General features: G+C 36.8%; 2 protein-coding genes across 2 annotated transcripts; both read left to right on the top strand.

Annotated features, from left to right (window-relative positions):
* The first annotated feature begins 5973 nt into the window (after positions 1 to 5973).
* LOC141547546 (olfactory receptor 10Q1-like) lies at positions 5974 to 6921 on the top strand. Its single transcript, XM_074275935.1, has one exon. It carries the CDS (start codon positions 5974 to 5976, stop codon positions 6919 to 6921), a length of 948 nt encoding a protein of 315 aa, XP_074132036.1.
* A 12656-nt stretch (positions 6922 to 19577) lies between these two features.
* LOC141547794 (olfactory receptor 10Q1-like) lies at positions 19578 to 20540 on the top strand. The gene has a single exon (XM_074276368.1). The coding sequence runs from the start codon at positions 19578 to 19580 to the stop codon at positions 20538 to 20540; it is 963 nt and encodes a 320-aa protein (XP_074132469.1).
* The last annotated feature ends 2060 nt before the right edge of the window (positions 20541 to 22600 follow it).

Genomic DNA, 22600 nt, shown 5'->3' with positions numbered 1-22600 from the left:
AATGGCAGCAGCAGCAGTAGAAATAGTAGTAGTAGTAGTGGCAGCAGCAGCAGAAGTAGTAGTAGTAGTAGTAGTATTAGTAGTAGTAGTAGTAGTAGTAGTAGTAGTAGCAGCAGCAGCCTACATACAGGACAGCTTTGTCCCTGCAATACTTTCCTTCAGTTCAATGTGATTCAAATTCTTGATATCATTGGCTAGTGCCATGATACATAATCCAGGCAGCAATAGCTTGAATAAAACTGATCTTTGATCACCAGACAGAATGGAAGCATTGTATTGTGGGTCATGAAATCACAGAGTTGTATGAGAATTCTAAAACAGCAACTAATTCACGCTCATTTGATAGACAAGGAAACTGTGGTCAAAATTGGGGTAGGAAGGAGTGTCATTTGCTAAATTCAATAGCTAATTAACAGAGTTTGTGAAGGGCTTTAAAAGCTAAAGACAAGAATGTATTTTATTCTAGAGCCAATTGGAAGCCACTGGAGTTGCTATAGTAGGGAACTGACCCAATTAGATCTGTACTTAAGAAAAATTGCTTTCAAGAATCATGGATGGTGCACTGAAGCATAGAGAGACTTAAGACAGAGAAACCAGCCAAGAGAGTGATGTACTAATCTAGGCTAAGTGGGATGAGAGCCTATTCTTAGGCAACTACCATGTGAGTAGGGAGAAAAAAGGCAAGAAATATTGCTAGAAGTAGCAAGATTTGGTAAATAATTGAATATGTGGAATGAGGGAGAGGGAGAGTAAGGACTAGAGGATAACATTAACATTATGAATCTTCAACACAGAAAGAATTTCAATGAATATAAGCAAGTTTGGAAGAGGGGATGAGTTATGAAGAAAGATAAAGAATTCTGTTTTGAGTACATTGAGTTTGACATATTCTCTGACATATATTTTTAATGCCCAATAGGCAATTGGTAATGCAAGACTCAAAGTCAGAAAAGAGATTGGAGATATATATATATATATATATCTGAGAATCACAGGCATGGAATGATCATTTAAAAATGTATGAGTTGATGAAGTCAGAAAAGAGAGAATGCAGAAAGAGAAGAGTAAAGGAACCTGGCAAAGAGCTTTGGGTGACACTTCCAGGTAGGGGGCATGACCAGGATGATGAATAAGCAAAAGCAATTAAAAAGGTGTAATTAGAAAGCCTATATTTTTGGAGGAAGTCATCCATTTCACTTAAGTTATCAAATTTATTGGCATAAAGTTGGGCAAAGTAACTCCTTATTATTTCTCTAATTTCCTCTTCATTGGTGGAAAGATCCCCCTTTTCATTTGTAAGACTAACAATTTGATTTTCCTCTTTCTTTTTTCTGATCAGATTTACCAAAGGTTTATTTTATTGCTTTTTCATAAAACCAACTCTTGGTTTTATTTATTAATTCAATAGTTTTTTTTACTTTCAATATTATTGATTTCTCCTTTTAATTTTTGTATTTCAAGTTTAATTTTTGGTTGGGGGTTTTTAATTTGGTCTTTTTCTAGCCTTTTAAGTTGCAGGCCCAATTCGTTAATCTTCTCTTTCTCTATTTTGTTCAAATAAGCCTCTAAAGATATAAAATTTCCCAAAAAGTGTAATTAGAAAGATAAGAGAACAAGTGTAAAAACCTAGAGAGAAACAAGTATCCAGGAGAAGAGGGTATTCAACAGGTTTAGATTCAGCAGCTAGTTGGAGAATGATGAGAATTAACAAAGAAAATCAGATTTATCAGTTAAGAGATTTTTTGGTAACATTGTAGAGAGCAGTTTCAGCTGAGTAATGAGGTTGGAAATGAAAACCAGAGTGCAAAGGATTGAGGAATGATTGAGAAAAAAGCATCTGAAACAGTGAGTGCAAACAGTTTATTCTAGGAATATAATTGAGCAAGAGAAGAAAGTAGTGAAATCGAGTGGATTTTTTTAACATGAGGGAGAGTTAGAAATTATCAGGCTCTCCCTTTCCAAATGACTTTATAGTTAATAATGGTGTATATTAATTCAGTTTGTATTGGTGCTATGTACATTTTATATCTATTTTTCTCTCCTCTATTAGATTATCAGCTCCTTATCAATAAAGTTTATTTCATTCTTTAAATTTACATCTCTAAGATCTAGTACTATGTCTGGTTTATGGTGAGTTCAATTCACTTGCATGTCATAGAATCACTTCTCTGATATCATGATCCTCTTCAAGAATAGGGGAGAAACAATAATATAATGATGCTTCTTGGTTGATTATTAAGAGAGACTATACCAACCGAGTAGTGGAGAAGAAAGATTAATAGATTAAAGTGTCCTGGGTTCTAGTCAATCTCTGTTACGGAATTCACTTCGCAACCAGAATATGTCATTTACACTTTCTGGTTTTCTCACCTGTAAAACGATGATATTAAATTCAGAAATCTCTAAAATACATTTCAACCGTGACACATTCCATCTTCTAAGATTCAAAGTCTCTACCACATCTGACATTTTCTTTTCGAAAATTCCTTCTCACTCTGAAATTCCCATTTCTAAGGTCCCTTATTGCTTTGAGATTGTATTCTTCTAATTCTAACATTCCCTATTTCAGGTCCCTTCCAAACTCTAGCATTCTGTGCTCTAAAGTCCCTCCAAGCTCTGACATACTGGGACATCAGTTTTTCCTTTTTATCTCACATGGTACCATAGCTATAGCAGGCACATAGCAATCAATCAATCAATACTTGTTGGTCTATCAATGGAAAGCTCTTCAGGTAGACCGGACAGCTCCAGGCTGAGCTCCAACTTTGATCTATCAGCTACTTGAGAGGAAGGAGCCATATTATGCCCCAATCCTGAAAAACTCTCTTCTCCCTCTGTAGATGATTCCTTGTAGTCTCAAATTTCACGGCCCTAACAAATAAAACTAAAGTCCACCTGACTTGGTTGAGCTGAACAATATGACCTAGATGATGTGATGATATGACACTGCTTCCCTCAGTGCAGGACTGCAGGGTACTCACATCTCTTTAATCTGCTTTTTAAAAATTTTTTAAATTTCCAAATCTTGAAGTGAAAGGAGTTCAGCATTTAAAGTCAGAGAATCTGGATTGAAATCCAGTTCTTTGACTAGATTAGTTTTTTGTCCTCTCAACAATGTAAGTAATTTGTCTATCAAATAAGGAGTTAGACTATGGGATTCACTAATATACCTGCTAGGTCCAATTCTGTTGGTAGCTCATTTTAGAGCTTCACTATCAGAAAGGTTAAAAAAAATTAGTTGTTCTCTTAAATATCAATAGAAATGTAGAAGGTAAAATTCCTGGTTCATGACCCAATCCGTGTCTACTGTTTGGGGGAGAAATTTGATCCCATAAGATCATAGGATCTTAGATTTAGAGCATTCAAGGGAGATCAGAGGTCTGATCCAACCCTTTACTTTTACAATGAACAAGTAGCACCATCTGTTTATACTATAGTAGGTACTATTCTGGGAACAGAGAATACAAGAACAAAAAAAAAATGAAATTATCCCTACACTCAAGTAGCTTGCATCCTAAAGGGGAAAATAAATGCATATAAACAAATGTGTGTAATATGTTTCTAGAAAGATATGATCTCAAATATAAGCATATTCTAATTATTTAAACACAAATTAGTTTGGGAGAGAGGATACTAGCTCTTGGTGGGATCCTGAAGAGCTCTCTGCAAAAGATGATACTTGAGTGACATCTTTTTTCCCCTCTCCCCTACACTAGAAATAGCTAATCATTAGACACACATGAGCATACACATGTGTATAAAGATATGTAAAATTATTCTATACATACTTCTTTGATATTTAATTTTTTGGAAGCAGGTAATAGCTTTCTTTCTTAATCTTCTTTCTTATATTTTATCTTTATTCTCTTCCTTCATTCTTCCTTTTCTTATAATTGTGGCCTTTAAAGGTATGGCACTTGCAGAACCACTGGTAAGCCATGCACACTGTCAGATAAGTTCATAAAAGTATCTTTATCTTTATTACTGCTGTTGTTGTTGTGCTGCTGCTACTGCTGTTGTTGTTATAATCCTGGAAGAGAGTCTCTACAAGCTAAGATTTAAGTCTACTTTCTCCACAGTTTTATCCTTACAGCATGGTGTTGTGAGAAAGGAATGGGGCAAAATTTAAGGAAAAGAATCCTTAAGAGGACTTCCACACCAAATACTTTTGTTTTTAAGAACAGTAGACATAGTTAAAAAAAATCAGAAATGATATCAAACAAATAATTTAAATTCTATGATCCCCAGTTTCCCTGCCTGTAATGGGGGTGTGGTACATAGATGTCAAATATATTGCCACTGTGTGGCTCTACCTATATTGAAATGTAATGGAAACATATAACAAAATAAATAAAAAATCAATAGAACATAGATAATATTAACATGTGTTTTTTTCAGTGAAAATGCAGTTGACAGGGATCTTTATGTATCATTTAGTGGCCCCTATTTCTATTTCAGTTTGATACCATTGCATTTCCATGAGTATCTATGATATTCATGAGCAGTGTTCATCATTTCCAAATCTTGACGTGAAAGGAGTTCAGCATTTAAAGTCAGAGAATCTGGATTGAAATCCAGTTCTTTGACTAGATTAGTTTTTTATCCTCTCAACAATGTAAGTAATTTGTCTATCAAATAAGGAGTTAGACTATGGGGTTCACTAATGTACCTGCTAGGTCCAATTCTGTTGGTAGCTCATTTTAGAGCTTTACTATCAAAAAGGTAAAAAAAAAAAAAGTAGTTATTCTCTTAAATATCAATAGAAATGTACAATAAATAGATGCACAAAAAATGGGATGTACAGGTCTAGAAATAACCTTAGAATTTAGAACATATTAAAAAGTAATAATATCAAAACTACTTGGTATTGGTCAAAAAAAAAGAAAAGATCAATAGGGCATACAAACCAAGGGAGGTAAAACAATATATGTGATAAACTTAAAACAAAATTTACATAGGGAAGTGTAAAGGGCTAAAACTGAGTTGATGTACTGAGGTCTGAGCACTAAAGGCTAATTACCAATTGGACAATACTCTATTAACATGTGCTTGGAGAATGGCCCTGCTCAACTATTCTGTGCTGGCATGTAGGTGGGTGTAGACAGAGAATTGTGGGAGGGATCAGAGGGTGGAGTAAGACAAGCCAGAGTCACTTTTTGGCGGAGAAGAGAGAGAGAAAGAAGGTGTGGAGATTCCTATGTCCATTCCCCTGACTGCTACCCCAAAAGACCAAGAAAAAAAGATCAAGATCCTTTGCTTATCTTGACTCCAGCTGATTCTAAGGTATCCAAGGTGCTAATTCAGTCTTCACAGGGAAGAATTCTTTATTCATGAGAATATCATAAAAAAATTGGAAAACAATCTAGAGATTTTGGACTTAGTCTAACATCTTCTACTATACTCCATGATTAGTTCAAAATCAATATGCAATCTTAAATATGAAAGATCACACCATAAAAATGGCAAAGGATAAAATGGATGGCTAGTGTAATGGAAACAATGAACATGATCTTGGAAAGACTTTGGAAAAGAGTAGAGCTTAGTAGGGTCTGGCAAGCTATGGTCCATGAGGACACAAAGAAGCAGACATAACTAAAAGAATGAACAATAAAACAACAATTATTGTTAAATTATTTTCATAAGAGATGACTTTCTGAAAAAGGGAAAGAAGCAGAATATCTATTATTTAAACCAAGGACAACACGATGAAGCTAATTTTTAAAAACTCAGAATACAGAATGTCAGAGCTAAAAGTGGCTTTAGAGCATTGAACAAAAAAAATCAAAACTGCAAGAGACCTTAGAGGTTTAAAACTTCATCAAACAGGTAAAAAGTACTAACCCACAAAAATGTGGGACGATTATCCTAAGGTGATCTTTAAAAGTCTCTGTGGGTTTCATAAAGTTATGATTTCATTTTTGGCTATATCTAGTAACTAGACCAATTTTTCTATTTTTCTTTGGCAGGTGAAAGATGTCTTCTCCCTACATTCTCCAGATCAACCAGTCTGGTCCCACTGAATTTGTGTTCCAAGTGTTCACTACTTCCCCCAGGATCCAGGCCCTCCTCTTCTGCTTCTTCCTCCTTCTTTATATGATGATTCTCTGTGGGAACACTGCCATCATCTGGGCTGTGTTCACCCATAGCTCCTTACACACCCCTATGTACTTCTTCCTTTCCAACCTATCCTTCCTGGAGATCTGTTATACCACTACTCTGGTACCATTGATGCTCTCCAACATCTTTGGATCCCAGAACCCCATCACATTGGCTGGCTGTGGGATCCAAATGTTCTTTTTTGTAACTCTTGGTGGGACTGACTGTTTCCTATTAGCTGTGATGGCATATGACCGCTATGTGGCCATCTGCCATCCCTTACACTATACTCTCATCATGACCCAGAAGTTGTGTATCCAGATGGTGGGTGGCTCCTTGATGCTGGCTCTTTTCCTTGCCTTGCAACTCACATGCCTGGTCTTTACTCTGCCTTTCTGTGGGCACCTCAGGGTGATCAAGCACTTTTTCTGTGATGTACCACCTGTTCTAAGGCTGGTCTGTGCTGACACTCACATTCCCCAGGCTGTTGTCTATGTGGTAAGCATCCTTGTATTGACCGCCCCATTCCTGCTCATCTGCATCACCTACGTCTTCATCACCAACACCATCTTGCACATTCGTTCAGCTGAGGGCCGCCAGCGAGCCTTCTCTACCTGTTCCTCCCATCTTACAGTCGTCCTGATACAATATGGCTGCTGCAGTTTGGTCTACTTCCGTCCTCCATCAAGCACCAGAGAAGAAGAGGATCGAATGCTTGCCTTGGTCTATACCTTTGTAACCCCACTGCTTAATCCCATCATTTATACCCTTAGGAACAAAGATGTCAAAAATGCTCTGAAAAAAGTTGTGAGCAGGAATAGATAGCCAGATCTACTCAATAGTAACCCACTTTTAAAATTTATTACATGCTTACTCTATGACAGACTTTATATTAAGCATGAAGGATAATTTTTTAATGGTTCCTGTCTTCAAGGAATTTAAATTCTGATAGAATTTACTGACAATTCCTGAAAGGAGGGATGAAATTGGGGTCAGTGGAAGTTCTATTTTTAGTGTAGCCAAGAGATTTCCAGTTTATTTTTATTTTTTTTTTTATTTATTTGTTTGTTTGTTTTAAACAAGTGCCCTTGTCTATGGCAAGTACACCCATTATCATTAAATACATCACAGGAAGTAAGTTCCAGAGATAAAATTCAAACCCATATTTCTGACAACAAAATCAATTCTATTTGTTATACCTGATAAGATAAATAAAGGGCTTGGTGGAGCTACTTTGATATTAAGGCCTTCCCATAATTAGTATATGAAATACTCAATGTTTCTATCTGTATCCTTCCCCCAACTCCAGTAGGCTTTTGGCTCATCAGATTGTATGTTGCCAGTTCTTGATTGATGATTTTCTTTTTTTTTTTTTTTTTTTTGAGGCTGGGGTTAAGTGACTCACCCAGGGTCACACAGCTAGGAAGTGTTAAGTGTCTGAGACCAGATTTGATCTCGGGTCCTCCTGAATTCAAGGCTGGTGCTCTATCCACTGTGCCACCTAGCTGCCCCGATTGATGATTTTCAAGGTATGGCTGTTGAAACTCTTTTTATAAAATCATTGCTGTGGTTTTTAAAAAAGCATCAACAAGCAGAAAGTTCTCCTGATATAGGAATTCTAGCAAAGCTGTCAAGTGAAGTGGTTTGGGTGATAGTTTTTTTGTTTTGTTTTTTTTTGTTTTGTTTTGTTTTATCACTAGGAAGAGCTCAATATCAGTGGTATTTGGTTTTACCTATCATATTAAAAAAAAAAAAAAAACACAAATGTAGACAAAGAGTGAATCCAGGAGGCAAAGGTAAAATTATTATTTGTGGTGCTCCTTCTGGGATAAAGGTGGAATAATTCTTCACCTGAATTTCTGTTAAGACAAAGAGAAAAAAGTCTTTGTCTCACCCATCTTTACTCTCTAGAATTTCAGGTTTTACCACAAACTAGAGGAACACTCATATTGTCAATGGACCATGTCAGGTAGCAAAGCAGACCTCCTTATCATAAGTGCATTTGGTTGGATACAATGACTCAGGTACATACATATAAATATATATGTATAGGTATGCATGTAAATACAGGTACACATACAAACAGATGTATATGTGCATGTGCAAACACTTTATTGAACTATAAATGTGCTTGGAAATAAAGGAAAGTTTAGGATGAGAATGCAGCATGATAAATAGTGTCCATTATCAAGGCTTTTTATTCCTTTGATTCTTCCCCTGCCACTCCAAGATCTCCACTGTTGCTGTTTTCTTTCCATTTAATGTGTTACTGTAAACATGTTTGCCCTAGAAAAACAGACATGCCTTCCATTATGTTCAGATTTTCCAAAAATAATTTCTTGATTGATATTCTTTCCTTCTCAGAAACAGTGGAGACAGCCTAAGGCCAGAAGGAGATAGTTAGGTGACCAGTTAGCCTGATTCTCAACAATCTATATTCCATATGATAGGAATCCCAGCACTTCCAAGTCAACAAATGAATTCACTTTTCTAAGGTGTATAACAACAACTGTTCCACCTCCTTTATGGCCTTGCACAAATTACATAAAATAATGGGAAAGAAAAGGATTTGTCAATATAGAAATATAGCATCGTTTCAGAGAGCTTAGAATGACTGATGTCAACTGTTATCCATAGTAGGTAACAGAAAAGGAGAAAGATTTTTCTTATTGTGTTGAAGGATGCTTTGGAGAGCTCTTCATTCATTCATTCATTCATTTTCTCACTCATTCAACAAGTATTGGACACTTGAGAATGTCCAAGCACTGTGCTGGCCCGTTTAAAGTATAAAAGTATACAGTAAACACTTACTAGGTACAGAGCTTGGTGTTCGCTACCAAATGAGATTTGAAAAATGAAAGAATACACAAGATCTATCCTCATGGATATAAAATAAAAGTACAAAATACATAGATTAACAGAAATAAAGATTTATTATTATTCATTCATTTTATTATTATTCTGCTATTTGTAAGGTGATAACCTAATTGCTGGTCATATAAGATTTAAAAAAAATTGTATTCCCCAAAGCATAGAAAATTGTTTTGTTGTCAAGTGAAGTGGTTTGGGTGATAGGTTTTTTGTTGCTGTTGTTGTTTGTTTTTATCACAAGGAAGAGCTCAATATCAATGGTATTTGGTTTTACTTATAGTATAAAAAACAAATGTATTGATTTTTGTAATGACAGTCCATGTCTTCAATAAACTTTGTATATTGTCCTAGAAAGCCAAGAGCTTTATCAGAGAAATATATGATCCAAATGAGTTTTGATCGGAGCAAAGAAGAAAGACAAATGAGTCAAAGAAAATCTGAGAAAAGAGAAAAACTTGCAAATCTTGACCCATCTAATCTCCCACCAATGGAGAGCTTGGTTTTCTCTGTCTGGACTTCCAGTATTGCCCAAATCATAGTTCACCTAGATAGACACTCAGAGGTGAATAACATTTTTTTCATGTATTCACTGTATTCAAGGATCATGAGACACAAGTGCCCTAGAGAGAACGAAACTTAATTCACAGGGCGTTTAGTGTGGGCTCCAAGAGAATCTGAAATAGAAAACTGTAATATTCTTCTCGAAAATCTAATTTTCTCTGAGAGCAGGTTTCTTGGGAGGCTTCTGGGAGCAGCCTCCATTTCAGTTCAGTGTAATCACCCCAAATGCAGCCAGGAGTTAAATTCCAAATCCTTTATTGTTTCCTTCAAAGTCTTGTCTCTTTTCCTGGGGCCTGGTTAGCTTTTTTAGAGGCCTATCTCTCTCCTTGGTTTCTGAGAGCTCCTGCCACTAGTCCTTTGCCTCTGCCAGCTTCTCTCTTTAGCTCCCTCCAAATGTCTTCAAATCCAAAGGTTTGTACTTCAGCCTCCAGCCACAACAAAGGTGGGAGATGGAATGAATCTGTCTCAGCCTCCGAAAAGCTTCTAATGGGCTTCTCCTTCCTAGCCCTGAGACCTCCTCCTTATATGCTCTATACTGAGTATACAGCAATCATTATATCACTAGGAAACCATTATTTGTTGTAGGATTAAATCAATTCTAAACTGGATTTAACCATTGTCTCCTCAATTCCACACAGTATCTTGTTTCAAGTTCTGGCCCATAACATCTCCATGTAGGGTCAGATCAATCATATTGAACCATGCTAAATTAGATAATTATTGTCTCTATCAATTCCACTGCTTAGTACCTTGTAAGAATCCTAACAGAAAATGTGAGTTGTTCGATTTCCCTGAGCATTTTCTGGGTAACAATCTTTTTAGAAGCATAGAAAGAGGGAGATGTCAAGAGTTTATTCTTCTGCTGAACACTAGCCAAAAGAGATTCAGGAAGTCAGCTTCCCACCAGAGAAATGCTGCCAGGGATGAGAACGAGAAAAAAGTACTAATGCTTCAGAGAATATCCAAAGAATAAAGAGAACAGCATTTGAAAAATTGTGAGCAGATCTTACAATATGCTTAGGTACCCGGGAACTAAGCACATCAAACAGGGAAAGCAGCTTGGTTGTCCAGTGGGTAAGAGTGCTATGTGTGTTATCATGAAGACCTTAGTTCAAATTTCGTCTCAGATATTTCCTGTGTAACTTTTGACAAGTCATGTTACTCTTTGTGCCTCAATTTTCTCATCACTGAAGTGGAAATAATAGAGTCTACTTCACAGAGTTGTTTATAGGATCAAAGACAACAGATTACAATGATTCACAAGCCTTAGAGTGCTTGAATGAACTACTGTTATTACTAACTGATTTCCCAAGGCCTGTATCAGACGCTACCTACTTGGAGGAGCTTTTTCTGATCCTCTGAGCTGGAAGCAATCTTTCCCTCATCAAATTTTTCTGGAGTACTTTTAATAGTCCCCTTGCCACAGTCAAAGTATTGTGTTTCTCTTTGCAAATCTCTTCCTCTCCCACTCTCCAAAAGAGTAGAAGCTCCTTGAGGGGAGCCACTGTATTACATTCTATCCTTCTATCTTCAGGACCTGGTTCAATGCTTTATACGTGGCAAACACTTTAAATCATTTTAGATGAATTAGATTTTTTTGACATTTTTCCACTTGACAAAACTGAAACATACCTCTCTTTAGCCACACTCTTCATAAATTGATATTAAATTGTAGTCAAAAAAAATCTATCAAAAAAATGGATACAGGCCTTGGGAAATCAGTTAGTGTCAACTAAGGTCCCGATTGAGGAGAGAAAAAAAAGAGGTGATAGAGAGAGCAAGATTCCCTTCTATTAGTGCTCAGGCTCCTATTGGGATGGCCATTGAACAAGCCTATAGAGATATGAATGTCCATTAGCTTTACCTGAGTTGTCCTCAATTCACCAAGTTTTCCCCAAACCCTTTGCTTCAGGGACCCATTCCTCTGAGAGAGAGCGCAGAGAAAACCGTAAATAATTTCATTAAAGAAAAACATGACTAGACTATGATTGGAGTCAACAGGGATTACCTTTGTTGGCTTTTTTCATTCAGCAGAAGCATCCTGAGTCTCAGTCTAGAAAGTATCCATGATGCATATGACCACTATACACTAAAGCTATCTCCACTCTAAGACCCTAGGTAGGGAAGGATACCAGACTCTGTTCCCACCTTCAGTTCTATCAGATCTAGCAAGAGAGTAAAAGAAAGGGGAATATCCATTAGGCGGGGTCTCTGTTTTCTAGATTTAGTTTCTAGGTCTCTTTTATCTAGTTTATGATACCCTTTGAAAATCATGTAATCTCACTCCATTTAAATCAATAAGAAGGTAGAAAGAAAGTAATTGAGCTCTGTTGTAGAAGTGCACAGGAGTATCTCAGGACAAAAGCAGACTGCTGATCAGCTCTTCCCTCAGATGACTGATGGATTCAGAGATGCTGGAAAGAAGAGGTAATTTTGCTGCTTCCTTTTTATTTACTTATATCACTTGAGATCCCAGGATTTGGAGCAGGGCAAGTTCCTTAGAATTAATTCAGTCTAAAGCCTCCCCTTTTAAGAACAAAACTGAATCCCAGTGATAGGAAGTGCTGGCCAAGAAAATACAGTCAACTGAGGAGTTTCGGTTTCAACTCCAATATTCTTTTCATTCTCATGGACTTTTCAGGGATTATCGTAAATATGTATAAACCAGCCAATCTATTTGGTCCTCATGTAGGACTATGGTTAAAGGCAAGAGCAATCTTTGATATCAATCAAATTTGTAGATGTATTTTTCTAGATATGAATAATATGGTCATTTCCTTTGGCTAGATTCCTATTTCTAATGAAGGAGAGATTTCTCTTGGTGGGGAGAAGAGGGGGTTGGGAGAGTCAGCAGTCAGTAGACCATCAAGGAAATATTTCAAATTCAGAGAAGAAATTAAAAAGAACTGCAAAATAGAACACAAAAATTCTTTATAAAATCATTAAATTGTATATATGTGTGTATATACATATATGTGTGCATATAAATGTTTCTGGAAGAGCATTACATAAGTCTGAGATTTCTTACACAATTTTATTTTTTTATATATTGTTGAAGTCCTGCTCCTATAGTGAAATGAAGGGTGGGATTTTTACGAGGGAGGACCAGGCAGAGAGAGTCGTGATTATGGACTCTTTAAAGTTTATTGATCAGAGAGACAAATATATATATATATATATATATATATATATATATATATACTTCAAATGCTTATAGACTTGATACAAAGTACACTCTTTGAAGTTCCTGCAGTTTTCTCTAACAAACAAGATCTACTGAGATGTAAATGATTAAATTAAGCCCCAGATCTTGGTTAATTAGTCAGAGATGCATATAGTTCAGATACACATACCATTGTCTCAAATATCTTTCTCCCAAATGCCTTTAGTGTCTATTGTGGTCTCTTTTTCTCGTCCTAAATTCAAAGGTTTGCCTTTAATCCAAAGAGTAGTGTTTACATTTTGCTTCAGTCAGTCACTAGATTATTAATTTATTATATTGACAAGCAGCCTCTGCTATTTCAATAAGGCAGTTTTGGTGAGCCAAGTCATTATAAGATTCAAAACCTGAAATGGATTTTTACCTCCTGGCCCTCTACAAAATATTATTTGTTTTATGGATGGTTATTAAGTTCACAATAATAAAGAAAATGGTAAAGATAGAAAAAAAGTAGACCACTTGGACATACTCCCCCATCTTATTGTCACTGGATCCAGTTCTCAAGATCTCCTTCTTCTATAATGTACTTCAGTGGCTCAGGTGTGCCAGTCTTATCTCATCAAGTATATCATAAACTGAAGTACAGAAAAGACATGAGAATAAAGAAATATGAGTTTTAAAAGCAATTCTGTTGCTAATTTACCATGTGATCTTGGGCAACAATTCATTCCACTACAGTTAGAATTGAAAGTTCCCTTAGAGGCCATGTAATTCAGTCCTAGCACTTTATTTTCAGAAATGAAGAAACATGTGTGACCCTGGGCAAGTCACGTAACCCCAGTCTCAGAAAAAAAAAAAAGAAAGAAATGAAGAAACAGATTTGGAGAGATTAGTTAGTCTAGTAAAAGTCTAAGGCAAAATCAAATTCAGGTCTTCCTGATTGTTAAATCAAACATTCCATCCACTGTGCCACTTTCTTTCTCAGTTTTCTTATCTGTTAAATTAAAGTGGTGATAGATTTAAAACTCTTTAAGAGTCACTATAGGTCACATGAATATATATATATATATATATATATATATGTGTGTGTGTGTGTGTGTGTATGTGTGTGTGTGTATATATATATATATATACATATATATATATATATATATATATATATATTCATCTCATGGAAAAGAGAGTATCCTCAGAAATTTAACAACAGCTACTTAACAGAGTTTGAGAAAGGCTTTAAAAGCTAAAGACAAAGATGTATTTTATGCTAGAGCCAATTGGAAGCCACTGGAGTTAGTATAGTAGGGAACTGACACAGTTAGATCTGTACTTAAGAAAAATTGCTTTCAAGTATCATGGATGAGGGCCTGAAATGTAGAAAGACTGAAGACAGAAAAACTAGCCAAGAGAGTGATACACTAATCTAGGCTATTTGGGATGAAAGACTATACTTAGGCAACTGTAGCAATTACCATCTGAGTAGGAAAAAATGGCAAGAGATATTGGGGAAGTAGAAATAGCAAGATTTGGCAAGTAATTGAATATGGGAGATAATGAAGAAGGAGAGTAAGGAATAGAGGATGACACTAAGATTATGAATCTGGAAAGCAGAAATAATCTCAATGAATATAAGCAAGTTTGGAAGAGGGATGAGTTATGGGGAAAGATGAGTCTGTTTTGAGTATATTGAATTTGACATTTTCTGACATACATTTTTAATGCCCAATAGGCAATTGGTAATGCAAGACTTAAAGTCAGAAAGAGATTGGAGCTATATATCCGCATCTGAGAATAGAATGAGCATTTAAAAATGTATGAGTTGATGAATTCAAAAATAGAGCATGCAGAAAGAGAAGAGTAAAGGAACCTGGCAAAGAACTTTGAGTGACACTCCCAAGTAGGGGGAATGACCAGGATGATGGATAAGCAAAAGAAATTAAAAAGGAGTAATTAAAGAGGTAAGAGAGAGTGGTGTTTAAAAAAACCTAGAGAGAAACAAGTATCAAGGAGAAGAGGGTATTCAAAAGGTTTAGATTCAGCAGCTAGTTGGAGAATGCTGTGAACTAAAAAAAAAAGACCACCAGATTTATCAATTAAGAGATTTTTGGTAACTTTGTAGAGAGCAGTTACAGCTGAGTAATGAGGTTGGAAACCAGAGTGCAAAGGATTGAGAAGTGATTGAAAAAAAGAAGCAATTGAAATAGTGAGTGTATATAGTTTATTCTAGGAGGAGAATAGTTGAGGAAGTGGGGTGAGAAATGGGACAATTGCTGAAGAGAGTGGTGAAGTCTAATGATTTTTTTAATATAGGGGAGAGTTACATATGTTAAAAGACTAGAGGAAAGGAGCAAAGCGATAAGGAGGAGCTGAAAATCATTAAGAGATTATTGAGGTTGTAATCTTCTGGGAAAGATAGGAGAAGCTGGGATCAAGAAGATATATGGTGGAATTTATCTTGTCAAAAACAATGAGTTACCTCTTTATCAGATTCTGGTGAAAATAAAGAGAATTTGAAGAAGTTTTAAGATGAAAAGAGAAAAGAGAGAACTCACAATGGATGATTAATTTCAATTTAAAAAAAAAAAGCAATATACAGATCCACAACGATGAGAAGAGAGGAAATGTGTGAGATTGGAGGAGAGGAGAAGATGCTGAGAAATGCTTTTCTGGGAAACAAGATAAGAAAGCAGAAAAAAGGCTTGGCTTGCTGCCATGAGAGTCCAGATAGGGTTAGATAATATGAATTTAAAGTTTATCCAAGAAACATTTCTAGAGAAAGTCTTTTTTCGCTTACTGTCTCCTAATTTCTCTCTGGTTAGGGGACACTAATATGTGTCCTTTCAGTTCTCATGTATTCTCTATAAGAGATGCTGATTTCCCAATCACACACCTAAGGAGAATGCAAGGGCACTTCTAGTACAGAAAGTACTAGACTGAGTGGCAGAAGAGCTGGGTTTGAATGTTGACTAAGTTATTTAGGAGCTATGTGACCTCAAACATTATATCTTTATGAGCCTCAGTTTTCTCTACAAAGCTTCAGTTTCCTCATCTTCTAGGGGAAGATTAATTAATCTCTGAGGACTTTGCTACCCCTGTCTATGATCGCATGGATGTTCTAGGATTTATTTAAGAGATCAAGATATTCTGTTAGTTGATAGAATCTCAACATATCCATATTGGAAGAGACTCTCAGGGTCATCTTGTCCAGCTCCTACTGGAATAGGAATATTCTCTATCATGTTTCTTGACAAATGACAAATGATCAATGAGCTGGAAGCAGCTCATTGCATTCTGGGATGGCTCCAGTTATCAGCAACGTTTTCCTTTTGCCATGCTCAAGGAAGTTTTTCTGTACTTTCCCCTACTGATCCCTAGTTCTTCTTACTGGGACCAACCTAAATAAGCTTAATTTTTTTCCTACATGAAAGCAATTAAAATACTTGAAGTCAGATATTCAGGCACCTTCAGTCATTTCTTCTTCATTTTTTTTGTCCTATACATGAAAAAAAGATTTTATGCGTTGTGGGAATATTAGCACTGCCTCCGTTTCTCCTGGGTGTGATTTACAAACCTATTCCAAGATAATCAGGTTAATTTGCTTAAATGTGTTTGGTCTCATTCAAAAGAGAAATGGCAAGTTTCTAACAAGTTTTGGTTTTGCTCATCATTCTTAGAGTCTACATGGAAAGAAAGAAATATATCACAGACTAACCAATAGTCAATAAACATGTATCTATTATGTGTCAGGCACTGTGCTAAACATGGGAAATATTTTTTTTAGCTTTTTTTTTTTAGAATTTTTTCCACAGTATATATGCATGAGTAATTTTTTTAATAATATTATCCCTTGTATTCATTTTTCCAAATTATCCCCCCCTCCCTCCACTCCCTCCCCCCGATGACAGGCAATCCCATACATTTTACATGTTTTACAATATAACCCAGATACAATATATGTGTGTAAATACCATTTTCTTGTTGCACATTAAGTATTAGATTCTGAAGGTGTAAGTAACCTGGGCAGACAGATATTAGTGCTAACAATTTACATTCACTTCCCAGTGTTCCTTCTCTGGGTGTAGTTGTTTCTGTCCATCATTGATCAACTGGAAGTGAGTTGGATCTTCTTTATGTTGAAGATTTCCACTTCCATCAGAATACATCCTCATACAGAATTGTTGTTGAAGTGTACAGTGATCTTCTGGTTCTGCTCATTTCACTCAGCATCAGTTGATGTAAGTCTCTCCAAGCCTCTCTGTATTCCTCCTGCTGGTCATTTCTTACAGAGCAATAATATTCCATAACCTTCATATACCATAATTTACCCAACCATTATCCAACTGATGGACATCCATTCATCTTCCAGTTTCTAGCTACAACAAAAAGAGCTGCCACAAACATTTTGGCACATATAGGTCTCTTTCCGCTCTTTAGTATTTCTTTAGGATATAAGCCCAGTAGTAGCGCTGCTGGGTCAAAGGGTATGCACAGTTTGATAACTTTTTGGGCATAGTTCCAAATTGCTCTCCAGAATGGCTGGATTCTTTCACAACTCCTCCAACAATGTATTAGTGTCCCAGTTTTCCCACATCCCATGGGAAATATTTTTTAAAATCTTTTCTTATTATTAGAGCTATCCTAAAGAAAAGAGTACATAGCCTCTGAAGGTAGTGGTTTATTCCTTGTTAGAGTCCTTCACAAAAGGTTCAAGAATCACCTGATAAGTAAGTTGTAGAATGGAAACATTCATAAACAGGTCAAATTCAATGATTTCAAAGGCCTTCTAACTCTGAGGTTCTATGATATTTTCAATTTATTTATGGCTTTCAGAGACTTAAAAAAAAGTTTGTGACTTAGGTTGGTATATAATCAATATTAGTTGAAATAACTATCTTTCTTTTGTTCTTTTCATCTATCTTCTCTTAGTTCTTTTTTTTCTTTTTATCCTGTCTTCCATCTTCTCCTGCCATTATCCACTTACTAATTACTTTCATCATCATTATTGTTGACATACTTCTCCTCCTCTTCTTTTCCTCTTCCTTCCCATCCTTTTCTTTCTATTCCCTCCTCTTCCTCCTTTTTTCTTATTATTCTTCTCCTTCTTGTCTTTTCTTCCTAATTCTCTTTCTTCTCTTTTTCCTCCTCTTCTTTTTTCTCTTTCATATTTTCCTCCCTTTTTTCAGGTTTGGAGCTTACATTATAGTTATTTATCTAGAATTATATATTTATATGTGGTAAGCATGTAATCCTACTATGCCGGAGTAAAACCTCTGACAGAGAGGACCTAACTCAAGTTTCAGATTTAGAACATAATCTCATGCTTCCAAGGGAATTAACATACATCATCAGTATTAGAAAGGACTTTAGAACATAAAATACAGAACATCAGAACCAGGATATATCTTTGAACAGAGGTATTCAGAACCAAGAACTTTGCTATATAAAATATTAGAGTAGAACAATGATTTACATCCGATCTGGAATAAACTTACAGCTTTGAATTTTGAATCTCCAAGCTTTAAGGAACTTTAGTAAATACGACATAGATTGTTAGAACTAGAACAAATTAGGGAAGGCATCTAATTCAAGCACTTTCTCATATAGATAAAGACCCAGTGAGATGAAATGATTGCATCAAGATGATTTTAACTGAACATTGAAGTCTGAAATGGTATGCTTTCATCTTAACATAATAGTGATTCAGACAAAGAGTGGACCGATTGCCTTGATGTGGGCATTAATTAGCTAATCCAATTGCAATGAAAGTTGTAGCTTTTCCAAAGAGTGAAATAATGAAACCATCAATGAGACTGAAATCGGGGTATAACATTTTATTTTTGTTTTCTATTGTAATGAATTTTTAAAGTATTTCTGTGGGAGACATGAAAGAATCAGAGATAGTGGGGGGGGGAGACAAAGAGAAATACTAATGAGTGACAAACAGCATCAGAAAAGAAGCACACTTTCCATGAAGCTGACTTGGCTTCAACCATTTTTCCTTCAGCTTCCTAGGAATCGTCTTAAGATAAACCCAGCAGGGAGTGAAAGAACTCGGCCAGCCTCCAGAATGCTACTGAATTCCCCCTTCTGTTCCTGCTCTTTCTGTTTCATTGCCACATGCAACTTTGGATCACTGTTTACCACAGTTTCTTTGCTCTTTTAATTTTTTTCCATGTGTTTATGTCTTAATGACTGTTCTTTCTGGATGAAGGAAAGTTAATTACATTGTATCCTGAATTAGCATCTTTTCTATAGAGATCAAGAAAAAGACAAATAGTTGAATATAACAGGACTGGAAAACCAGATTTCTAGACTGGTTATTAAAATAATTTGAGATTGATTTTATTATTAATTATTGATTTTATTAGTTATCTACATTTTTTTTTTGGAGGCTGAGGTTAAGTGACTTGCCCAGGGTCACACAGCTAGGAAGTGTTAAGTGTCTGAGACCAGATTTGAACTCGGGTCCTCCTGAATTCAAGGCTGGTGCTCTCTCCTAGCTGCCCCCAGTTGTCTACATTTTTAAGCTTTATAATTTTGCTAAGAAAAAAAGCCACTTGGAAATGAGATCTATGCTTGTATAAGATTTTGTCTCCAAACCAACAAGTCACTTTGAATAAAGAGACTCTACTTTCATGGAAGAAAAGGGAGGAGGAGGAGGTATAGGAACATCAAGTAGTGATGGCCTGAGATGACCCCAGGATGTAGAGGCAGGTGTAGTAAGGGAGAATCAGTTCCTATCATCCTACCGAAGGGACAGAGAAAGAACTCCTCACGTAAATCAACTTTTATTGTGATGTATTCTGAGCAACAATAAAAATGACATTTTGGATTCTGATTTTATTTAGATAAATCAGTAACTCATCCTTTATACTTTTCTTTAGCAGGTAAGATGGTTCTACCCAACTTTATCCTTCTCAATCAATCTGGCCCTACTGAATTTGTATTCCGGATGTTCACTACTTCCCCCCGAATCCAGGCCCTTCTCTTCCTTCTCTTTTTCCTCCTCTATGTGATGATACTCTGTGGGAACACTGCTATCATCTGGGTTGTATGCACCCATACTTCCCTCCGTACCCCCATGTACTTCTTCCTGTCCAACCTCTCCTTCCTGGAGATCTGTTACACCACTACTGTGGTACCATTGATGCTCTCCAACATCGTTGGAGCCCAGAAACCCATCCCATTGGCTGGCTGTGGGGCTCAGATGTTCTTTTTTGTCACCCTTGGCAGTACTGACTGTTTTCTATTGGCTGTCATGGCGTATGATCGCTATGTGGCCATTTGTCATCCTTTGCACTACAGCCTCATCATGACTCAGAAGCTTTGTACCCAGATGGTGGTCGGCTCCCTGGGTCTGGCTGTCTTTCTCTCCCTCCAGCTGACAGCACTGATTTTCACCCTGCCCTTCTGTGGTCACCACCGGGAGATCAACCACTTCCTTTGTGATGTGCCACCTGTCCTACGCCTGGCCTGTGCTGATACCAAAATTCATCAGGCTGTCCTCTATGTGGTAGGAATCCTTGTTCTGACTGTCCCATTCCTGCTCATCTGCATCTCTTACGTCTTCATCACCACCACCATCTTGCGTATCCGCTCAGCTGAGGGCCGCCGCCGAGCCTTCTCCACTTGCTCTTCCCATCTCACTGTGGTGCTGCTGCAATATGGCTGCTGTAGCCTTGTCTATTTACGCCCCAGGTCCAGCACCTCAGAGGATGAGGATCGACAGATTGCCTTGGTCTATACTTTTGTTACTCCCTTGCTAAACCCTCTCATTTACACACTACGGAACAAGGATGTCAAAGGTGCTCTCAAAAAATCTGTGAGCCGCAAAGGAACCTCTGAAACTCCATGAAGGAGCAAGGTGGAAACCTTATGGTTGTTAAGACAGTGAAACTTTAAAAAAGCATAATTAAAACATACTTTGTATGTTGTCTCTTAAATTTGTTGTTTGCTTCTCTGAAATACTAAACACACCATTCTTGTTAACTATAGAACTATCCCAGAAAAGGACAAATGTGCAAGCTATTTCAAAGAGTTTATCCCCCTCATTAGAAATATAGGTGATCTACAGTTAACTAAGATAATAGGCTTAGAATTAGACTCTTAAAGGCCTTCTAGGCCAATTCATTTATTTTATAGCTGAGAAAATTGACACGTGTAGAAGTTAATTGACTTGCCAAAAGCTGCACAGGAAACTGAAATTTAAACTCAGGTCCTTTAAATTCAACCTTTTATCCTTTACTTGGGGCAACTAAATGGTGCAGTGGATAGCACAAAACTAGCTTCAGATACTTCTTAGTTGTGTGGTCCTGGGTAAGTTGCTCCTATTTGCCTCAGTTTCCTCATCGGTAAAATGAGTTGGAGATGGAAATGGCCAACTACTCCAGGATCTTTGCCAAGAAAACCTCAAAGAAGGTCACAAAGAGTCAGACATGACTGAACAATCCTGCCCATGCCACTGAGAAGAGCCTAAATAGAATGTGTTCAAGAGGCCTTGTCATCTTTGGACCTATGTCTTGAGGAGGGGGTTATAATAATCCCTCCATAGGAGGATTCTGGAGGCAGAACCATTGTAGTATTATTGTTGATGTTAGAGCTTGATTGCAGTCATAATTACCTTAGTTTATCCTCTACTTATATTTTCCTATTTTTGTCACTACCTCCAACCAGTCCCAGGAAATATAAAATAAGCAGGTTGGACAACCCACGTGTTTAGTTTCTATTTGCAATAAAGCAATGGCCTACTGCTTGCCATAGTAGATAGAATTGGCTTTGCAGTTGGGAATTCCTGCTTCTGACATATACTAACTGTGTGGCCCTGGATAAGTTAGTTTACTTCCCAGAGTCCCAGGCTACTTTCTAAAATCATAAACTAGACACAGTGGTCCTCAAACTTTTTAAATAAGGGCCAGGTCACTGTTCCTCAAACTTTTTAAAGAAGGGCCAGTTCATTGTCCCTCAGATTGTTGGAGCGCTGGACTATAGTAAAAACAAAAGCTCACGCTCTGTCTCCGCCCCTCAGCCCATTTGCCATAACCCAGTGGGCTGTGTAAACATCCTCAGCAGGCCACATTTGGCCCACGGGCCATAGTTTAAGAACCCCTGAACTAGAGAGTTGAGGCTGATCTGCCCTAGTAAAGGAAGTTTCTCACCAAGACTTTCCAACTTTAACAAACTCATAAATACAGCAAAAAAAAAAAAAAAAAAAAAAAAAAAAAAGCAAAACTAAAGTCAAGAGTAGAGGGCATTCCCTAAAATTTTAGCATTGGTCTGCTAGACTCTCTTCTGTTTAGGGACCCCCCCAACCCATCTTTCAAAAGATTTTCCTATCTCTATTAAGCAGGGATCCCATACTATGAATATCCTCCTAATGACCAATGATAAAGCATCTATCTACTGATTACAGAAAAGTGATAGACTAACTATGCAAAATGACATTTTTTACATAGATGTGGGAATTTTTACTTCATTTTGGAGATAGCATTTGAGTTAGAAAATAGTGATCCCATTGTCATGAACCTTGATCATAGTTTGTTATAGTGTGTGACTCTGGATCAGTCACTCAAGCTCTCAACCTCAGTTTCCTCACTTATAAGTGAGAATAATAATTGCACCTGTCTCCCAGGACTTTTGTAAGGAAAGCATGTGATAATATTTGTCAAATGCTTTGTAAACCTTAAAATGCCATATCAATACAAGCAATTATTATTATTAAATAAAGACAAATCTATCCCTGGACTCAGTATCATGTTATTTTTTTATGAGTTCCCATAACCAAAGAAATCTGGGCATGTCTTATCAGGGTAGAAAGGCTTCAAGTATTAGTCTAATGAATGGATTGGATAGAGTCATTGGCTTCCGCTTGCCCGGAATGGATTGTCTGAATGGAATTCCATCCAATGGACCACAATG

This window comes from Sminthopsis crassicaudata, chromosome 6 (genome assembly GCF_048593235.1).
Source record: "Sminthopsis crassicaudata isolate SCR6 chromosome 6, ASM4859323v1, whole genome shotgun sequence".
Taxonomy (NCBI): Eukaryota; Metazoa; Chordata; class Mammalia; order Dasyuromorphia; family Dasyuridae; genus Sminthopsis; species Sminthopsis crassicaudata.
This window is presented reverse-complemented; position numbering and strand designations above follow the sequence as displayed.